The sequence below is a fragment of the Orycteropus afer genome, unplaced genomic scaffold (assembly GCF_000298275.1).
Source record: "Orycteropus afer afer isolate SDZICR_OR568_19922 unplaced genomic scaffold, OryAfe1.0 scaffold00751, whole genome shotgun sequence".
Taxonomy (NCBI): domain Eukaryota; kingdom Metazoa; phylum Chordata; class Mammalia; order Tubulidentata; family Orycteropodidae; genus Orycteropus; species Orycteropus afer.
In genome coordinates, this window is record NW_006922338.1 from 813,170 (window position 1) to 821,587 (window position 8,418).

Here is an 8,418-nt window from a genome sequence, read left to right on the forward strand (position 1 = left end):
CAGGTTAGCCTTGAATTCCCCACTGGACATCACCACGTGCTCTGAGGACAGGGACGTCTGGTCTCCCACAGCGGGGGGGGGGGTGTGTGGGATGCTGGTACCCACAGGCACCGGGAAACCCCCACTGCCCAGGCCAGAGTCGGACGAAGACCCCACCCTGTGTAGAAAGCTAACACGCTCTTTATTTGGGCTGAAGGGATAGAGTGTAGGGCCGGCCCCTGCGCCCAGGCCGCACCTGGCGGGTTACTGGTAGCCAGCCAGCTGGAGGATGGTGGGGTAGTGGGCGCGGCGGGCCATGCACTTCTGGCGGTCAATGAAAAGGCTGTTGCTTTTGACAGCGATGTCCCTCTCCAGGCTCATGCGGGTGTCCTCCAGGTTGTGCAACAGCTGTTCCGCTTCCAGCAGCTTCTCTTTGAGAGCCGCCAGGGACGTGTTCAGGTCCTCCACCTCGCTCACCAGCCTGTGGTGCCGGAGGAGGGCGGTGAGACATGGGGACGGGTGGGGGCAAGGGTCACTGGGATGCCTGACCTGGGCAGGGAGGGGTGAGACCCCAGGTTCAGAGGTGAGTCCAGATGGGGGGTGTCCTGGCCAAAGTGCTCAGCGATGTTTCCAAAAGCCCCCCGGGGAAGGCCACTGGGGAACCCCCTCAGGCCCTGGGTGCAAGTGACAGGTCACAGCTCTGAGCTCAGCAGAATCGGGGCTGTGGGTGAAACTCATGTCCAACGGCGACATCTTGTGGCCATTATCTAGCAATGGCAGTGGTGTGCTGACCAGCCTCTCCTGACAACTGCCTCTTTGAATCCAGAGAGGCCCCCTGGTGTGGTGTCTTGAACAAATGGAGAGGCAGGGAAGGCAGCGTGCTCAAGAGTGAGATGTTGCTTAGAAGGGGAACTGGACACTCGATAAATCAGGAAAAGGAAAGGTGGGATCCCACCTATGCCCCAGATGGGAGACGTGGGTTACTCTCGTCACATCCAGGGAGGCAGGAGGGGGACAGAAGGGCCACACCCTGGCCTCTCTGCTCTGTGCTCTGACCACCCCGAGATCCCCTGCTGGGAAGATGGGGTGAGAACACGTGGACTGTGCCATTGTTTTCCTGGCACTTTCAGCAACCCCCAGAGCCCTCATGCACGGCACTCAGATGGGCTGGAGGGGAAGTGTTTGTGCTTCTGCGTGTGTGGGGGGACACTGCTGTCCTTTCTCTAAACATCTGCGGTGTACAGTGTATTGGGGGTTCACGGGAGCCCCAGAGTATGACAGAGCCAGGGAGGCGGGGACAGGCCTCGAAGGTCAGCTGTGCCCACCCCTGGACTGCCCAGAGGCGGCGGCTGAGTGGCCAGGCAGGGCACCTGAACTGAGCGGCGTCCCGACACAGCTCCACGTTGGGCCGGTGTGAGCGCTGGTAGAGGCGGCTCTGAGCCACCCTCAGGGGGGCCTCCTTGTCCTTGATGGCCTGCTTCAGGGCCGCAACGTTGTACTCCTGGTCTGTGATTTCCCGCAGTGTCTGCATGAAAACGAACTCTGTGCGCACCACAGCCGGGCAGCCTGGGCCCAGGGCAGGGCTGGGCCGAGGCCGGGGTCTCCCAGACCAGTATTCCTCCCTCCGGGGGGGGGGGCCCTGAGCCCTGAAGCTGTGTCCAGCAGCTAGCCCCGCATATTGGCCCAGGGAGCTGTGGAGGAAGGGAGAGTGGCTTGGGCATTTCAGACCCCAGAGGGCTCCACACGCCTGCTGGTCACCAGGCCCCTGCCAGCTGGTCACCTCTCCCAAGACATTAATAGCAAATCACCCCAAGTGTCCCCGAGGTTTTGCAGCAGCTTAAGGACGGTCAGGGAGGTGCAGGGGCGGACCCAGGTCGTGACCACGGCAAGAGCGGCCCCTGGTGCAGCCCAAACGAGGGGCTTGGTCTAGGTGGCCAGACGCTGGGCGGGTCAGGCGTGGTCTGGTGGTGTGGGTGGGGCCTGAGCCAGCCTGGGCGTGGTCTGGACGGATGGGGCGTGGTCTTGATGTGGGGTGGCCTGAGTAAGGCTGGGCGTGGTCTGGTGGTGTGGGCGTGGCTTGGGAGAACCGAGCAGGCGGCATCACCTTGCGCAGATGATGGTCCAGCTTGTGGCGCGCGTCCTCCAGCTCCTCGCAGCGACGCCCGAAGGCCAGGTTCACGGCGTCGCACTGCAGCCGCAGGTCCTCGGACGTGTCCCGAAGAATGGAGTCTATAAGCTGCCGCAGGTTGACAGAGGCCAGGCGCTCACGCTCGGCGCGGTACAGATTGTCCCGGGTGAACTTGGCCCAAGTCTCAGGCGTGGAGGCGCTGCGGGCCGGGAGGCGGGAGCGGCCGGCACCTCCGTCGGTGGGGGTCACCCGCCAACGGCTCCAGGCCCGCCAGGCCGTGCCTGCGCCCCTCCGGACTCAGCGACCCCGGACCCCGCTGCACCCCCTGGGCTCCTGCGTTTCCACAGTCGCCCACCCCACCCTGGCGAGTCCGCACCCCTGCGCACACTCTGCGTCCCCTGCGCTCCCACAGGCGCCCTCTGCAGGCGCCCCGCACGAACCCACCAGACGCCCGCCCAGAGCTGCTGCAATGCACGGTGACCGCGCGCCCTCTGCCTGCCACGCGTGGAAGTGCAGCCTCACGGGCGAGCGGCCTCCCCACCGTCCACAGAGCTGCACAAGGGACCTTGGCGGTGAGGGCCTTGGGACCAGCGGGGCTGGGGGAGGATGGCCCAGCAAAGGAGGCTGCTTCCAGGGGGAAGCGAGCAGGGAGCGTGGACGGACGGCGTCCCCCAGCAGGGCGCGGCTGAGCACGGGAGTTCGCGCGCAGGTGGGCGCAGGGCCCCTGCCCGCCGCGGGCCGGGGCCTACCTCTCCTCCAGCCGGGCCGAGTGCGGGTGGAACTGCACCTCGGTGCACTGGTTGTGGTAGCGGGAGCAGGTTTCATCCATGTTGTAGGCCTCCACCTTGTCGGACCAGTCCATCTCACACGTCTCCTTCTGTTCTCGGTTCAGCCTGGGGGCAGGGACCACGCTGCGTCTGCGCTGGCGCGGGGGCGGGGCCTCCCTTCCCAAGACATCCCGAGACCACCGGGCACCCCTTCCTGCGGCCACTGGCCACCCCATCCTAGGGCCACTGGGCACCCTTGAGACCCCAATTCTCAGCTTCAGGGGGGCTCAGAGCACAGCTTCAGCTGCCCAGTGCAGGACCCACAGCCTCTGGGGTCCCCGCCTGGTGAGCCCCATCCAGGAACAGCTGCCCAAGTCTCTGGGCTGTGCTAGCCTGGCCCTGGATACTAGGGCCTCGCGCCCCTGTCTGGGGCCCCACCAGCCTGCCGGGGCCCTCCCTTGTCCCTGTGCTCCAGGGTAACCCCCTGCCGTCTCTGAGCCCCAGGCTGGCCCTGTGGTACGGGGGTCACGCTGGCGTGCGGCGCACCCACCGGATCTGGTTTATGGCCTGCAGGATGGTCCTTTTCAGAAGCTCCTGGATGTTTCTGATGAGCTCAGCCTCCTGCAGAGAGAGAAGCCCCACCTGTGCTTGGCCCTGCGCCCACCGAGCCTCCCGGGGCTCCGGGCACGTCTCTGGAGGACTGGGCGACCCGCCCACGGTCAGTTCCCAAACGCCCAGGGGAGCAGAGGTGGAGGTGATGGGGCACTGGGGCTCAGACCAGGTGGGCCAGCCACCCCACCTTTGTCCTGCAGAATGGGGACATGGGCCTGTCTCTGTCACTGGGTTCATTGAGGGGTTCTAGAATGGCATCTGACTGCTAACCAGACGGCTGGTGGTTCAAACCCACCAGCCACTCCTCAGAAGGAAGGTTGGGCAATCTAATTCCACAGAGATACTGCGTTGGAAACCCAAAGAGGGGTCGCAGTGAGTTGGACCTGACTCCACAGCAGGGAGTTTGGTTTTTCTTGGCTTAAGATAGTTTCTGGGCCACTGTCAGACGGGCATCTTTCCCAGAGGCTTCAGGGGCTGCAGAGAGGGTCCTCCCAGAGTGGTTCCCACATGGCTGGGACTTAGCCCCCATGATTCTGGGAGCCCTCCCTGTGGCTTGTCCAGTGAGCTGAGGGCTGTCTGCCTTCCTGTTGGTTCCTGACCCCTGGGGGACCAGATGTCCCCTGGGCCACCCCTCAGGGCTTCCTGCCTGCACAGGCTCTCTAGCCCCAAGAACATCCCCAGAGCTATGCTTCTTTCTTGTCCACTGATGGCTTCCTTTTCTGTGTTGGATTCTTCTCCCTGCTGATCCAAGTGCATCCTCGTGGAATACTGAGCACCCTTGTGTGTGTATCTAGTTCTACAATCCTGCTCTGTGGGCCCGACCTGGTCCTGCCTGGTGTTTAAAAAAGCAGGAACCACACCCACTGCCTGGAGTCCAGTCCGACCCACAGCGCCCCTAGAGGACAGAGTGGAGCTGCCCACAGGGTCTCCAAGGCTGTCAATCTTCACAGAAGCAAAGCCCAAACCACACCCACTGCCCTGGAGTCCAGTCCGACCCACAGCGCCCCTAGAGGACAGAGTGGAACTGCCCACAAGGTCTCCAAGACTGTCAGTCTTCACTGAAGCAAAGCCCAAACCACACCCACTGCTGTGGAGTCCATTACAACACACAGCGCCCCTAGAGGACAGAGTGGAACTGCCCACAGGGTCTCCCAGGCTGTCAATCTTTATAGCAGCAAAGCCCAAACCACACCCACTGCTGTAGAGTCCATTCCGACCCACAGCGCCCCTAGAGGACAGAGTGGAACTGCACCACAGTGTCTCCAAGGCTGTCAGTCTTCACAGGAGCAAAGCCCAAACCACACCCACTGCTGTGGAGTCCATTACGACACACAGCGCCCCTAGAGGACAGAGTGGAACTGCCCACAGGGTCTCTAAGGCTGTCAATCTTCACAGAAGCAAAGCCCAAACCACACCCACTGCCATGGAGTCCATTCTGACCCACAGCGCCCCTAGAGGACAGAGTGGAACTGCCCACAGGATCTCCAGGGCTGTCACTCTTCACTGAAACGCCTGCCTCATCTTTCTCCCTTGAAGTGGCTTCAAACCGCTGACCTTTTGGTTAGTAGCCTAGTGCTTACACCTGCACCACCAGGGCTCCTAGCCTTGTCGTGTTTACAGCGTTTTAATTACTGGGCGGGCGGTGGACGGGATGTGGGCTGGAGAGGGGCCCGGAGGTCCAGGCAGAGGGGTGCGCCCAGCCCGGGTGGGCGTGGGCCGGGGCTCGGCAGGTGCGCGCTCCCCGGGCTCCGTGCGCCTGGCACCTTCAGCAGCTCCACCTCCACGCAGTCGCGCACGAGGTCAGGGTGCTGGCGGCGCTCCCGGCACTGCAGGTTGTCGGTGGCGATGGAGTAGGGCAGCTCCGTGGCGCCCAGGGCGCGCTGCAGGCGCAGCTTCTCTTCCAGCAGCAGCCGGGTCTCCGCCAGGAGCTCCTCGACCTGGCGCTGCAGCTCCGACTTCCAGCCGTGGCTGTCCTGCAGCCGCTGCCCCACCCTGCGCGTGCTGTCCGCCTGCGCGCGCTGCGCCAGCGCCTCCGTCTCGGCCGCCAGCTGCCGGCTCTCGTGGCGCTGCCGCTCCGACTGGTCGCGGTCGGCGAAGGCCTGGTGGTAGCGCGCGTAGCAGTTCTGAAACCACTCGTCCACCAAGTACTTGGCGGTGCGGAAGCCCGCCGTGGCCAGGCCCGCCGACGTGTAGGCGCCGGTGTTGCGCGCCACATCGTACACCTTGCGAGGCAGGTCGCACACCTGCACCGTCTGCGGGGCGGGCTCCTGGGTCAGGAGCACGTCGGTCTGCGCCATGGCGCGGCCGTCAGTCCCCGGGCTCAGCCAAGAAACGAGGACCGGGCGGTCAGCCAGACAGCTCCGCCTGCTCAGCTCCAAGCAGGACGCAGCTCCCGGTCGCCCGGGCAACACCGTACACAGGAAGCTTTCCGGTTGCTGGGCAACAGGGATGCCCCCGCCCCCAGAACTTCCTTCTTAAAGGGCCAGGCGCCTCCAAGGACGCAGAAACAGGGGCAAAGGGGTCACGGCCCTTTGGCGGACCCTCGGGCCAGGCAGGGCCATCTGCTGGGGTCTCCCCCTCTGTGTTTACAATGGAAACATCTCGGGGCACGGGCTGGGGGTGGGCTTGTACTGCTGCCTGCCCCCCACCCCTGCATCCATCCGTCCCCGCGCTCATTCATTCGTTCCTGGGGCCGTTTCCGCGGCCTTGTCCTGGTTTGGCTTTGCTCCGCCGTGGGCAGCGCAGGCGCGGGCCCTGTCCTCCCGGGGCAGTCCGGGAAGCGGGACCTGAGGCTTCAGGGTGTGCGCCCTGCAGTGACAACCCTTTAACCCTAGATGGGGACCCTCCCTCCGCCCCCTTGTCGCTCCAGCACGGGCCCTGTCACTACGTGTGGCCCTGAGACCCGGGCCAGGCCCACAGGGCTTCCCGGCTGACACTCTGGAAGGAGAGGGGAGGCCTGGTGACCAGCCAGAGCTGGCCAGAAGCCTCAGATCCGCCCGGCTTCTTCTGCCCGTGCCCTGCCGGCCTCATCCGGAGGCTTCCCCGAGGCTCTGCCTGGGGGTCCCGGGTCGTCCACGTTTCTGGCTTCTTGGGTGTTCCAAATGCAAGGTGCCCAGGCCCAGCCAGGAGGACGTTCTCTTTAATGGGAAGTTAGAATAGGCCCTCTCGCACGGGAGGCACAGGGGACGGTGCCCCAGGGCCACTGAGGGCCTGGCTGTGGGGCTCAGGCCAATGGGCGGAAGCGCATCGGGTCCTGGGGAGAGAACACAGAGCGCCAGGGCGATGCCCGAGTCGGCCAGCAGGGGGCGCCATTGGCCGCCAAATGCGGCCAACGTGGGCTTCCCTTTGCCTTAGGTGCCCCTGGAGGTGGTCTGGTCCGGGTGTCTCACCAACCTGCGGCTTCGGCCTGGGCTCCAGGACTCCTCTCGGCCGTCCCCACGCACACCCTCTTAGCAGGAGATGCAGACCCTAGGCTGGTCCTGCCCGGGGAACCACAGACCCAGGGAATCTGCTGGAACCCACGGCCTGTCAGGAGGACACAGAGCCTGTGACTCGGTTCAAGTTTGGTGACCTTGGGCCACCCTGACCTCACAGCCTCAGCCTGCAGGTGCTGGGGTGCCGGGGTGCTGGCTTGCCACCGTGATGGGCATTAGGGTGTTGAGGTTTGTGGTGGGGTGGGCCGCAGCTGGGTTCTGCCCCGGTGGAGCCCACAGCTAGCTGGGGGGAAGCTGCAACTCAACGTGTACTCCCTTTGTGGCTGAGGCGGGCGCTGCTCTGGGGAGTCTGCCTAAAGCCTGGGCTGGCCCTGCGTCCCCGGCCAGTGCCGCCACATACCCACAGGTCTCCTGGTCCTGACGGGGTGCAGACACCCAGGAGGAGCCCTGTGGTTGGAATCCTTGCCTCTTGTGCACCATGTGGCCCGGGCTGCTCCTGCTCTGTGCCTCAGTTTCCCCATCTGCACCAGGGATTACATCAGTTACTGCCAGGGCTGCTGCGAGGGCCCCAGGCTCAGGGCTCCATCCCTCCAGGTGGCAGCAGCCTCAGTGAGCGCGTGGGGGGAGGCATCCAACACTTCTTCTGCCCGTGCCCTGCCGGTCTCATCCGGAGGCTTTCCTGAGGCTCCGCCTGGCGGTCCTGGGTCATCCACGTTTCTGGCTTATTGGATTTATTTGTCTCCAAATTGCATTGGCCACGGGATAATTGAGTCAGCCACCAGAGACTCCCAAGGTAGGTCCCCTTTCTGCTCTCTTCTCTCCAGCGGGGTCAGAGACTAGAATTCGTGTGGGGCAGTCACCCTGAAGCACCCCCAGACTGCATGTGCGTGCCCCCAGGGATGACACCCCTTTCCCCAGAACAGCTCTGCAAACCATCCCAGGAGTGTGCTGGAAACATTGTAACAAAGAACAGAAAGCTGGGCTTCCAGCTAGAACTCATCAGCCACCTCTCACCTGCCTGCTCCCCGCGGAAATCCTGTGTCAGCAGGCTTGGCTCCCCAGAGGCCCTAGGGGAGGGTCCTTCCTGTCTCCTCCAGCCTCTGGTGGTCCCAGCTGCTCCTGGGCTGTGGCTGCAACATCATAACCTGTGCCTCCATAGTTACATGGCCACCTCCTCTCTGTGTGTCTGTGTGTCCTTTCTTTTATAAGGACACTGGTCTGGTCGTTTAGGGAGGAGCTCTGGTGGCACAGTGTTTAAAGGATTTGAACCCACTGACTGCACCTCGGCGGGGAAAGGTGAGGCAGTGTGCTTCTGTGAAGATTGACAGCCTTGGAGATCCTGTGGGCAGTTCCACTCTGTCCTCTAGGGGCGCTGTGGGTCAGAATGGACTCCAGGGCAGTGGGTGTGGTTTGGGCTTTGCTTCCTGAAGATTGACAGCCTTGGAGACCCTGTGGGCAGTTCCACTCTGTCCTCTAGGGGCGCTGTGGGTCGGAATTG

The 8,418-nt window shown here is 63.8% G+C and overlaps 2 protein-coding genes across 2 annotated transcripts in view; one reads left to right on the plus strand and one right to left on the minus strand.

Moving 5' to 3' along the window:
• Window positions 1–243: 243 nt before the first annotated feature.
• On the minus strand, window positions 244–5,783 carry TEKT4 (tektin 4). Its single transcript, XM_007957469.1, has 6 exons — window positions 5,250–5,783; window positions 3,425–3,495; window positions 2,857–3,000; window positions 2,084–2,306; window positions 1,350–1,504; window positions 244–460 (listed from the first exon to the last, which is right to left on the minus strand). Exons 1-6 carry the CDS (start codon window positions 5,781–5,783, stop codon window positions 244–246), a joined length of 1,344 nt encoding a protein of 447 aa, XP_007955660.1.
• Window positions 5,782–8,418, plus strand: part of CACNA1H (calcium voltage-gated channel subunit alpha1 H) — a 103,998-nt gene continuing 101,361 nt past the window's right edge. Inside the window, exons 1-2 of the mRNA XM_042783223.1 lie at window positions 5,782–5,898; window positions 6,714–6,819. Coding sequence (XP_042639157.1) covers window positions 5,782–5,898; window positions 6,714–6,819 — 223 coding nt within the window. The remainder of the gene's footprint in view (window positions 5,899–6,713; window positions 6,820–8,418) is intronic.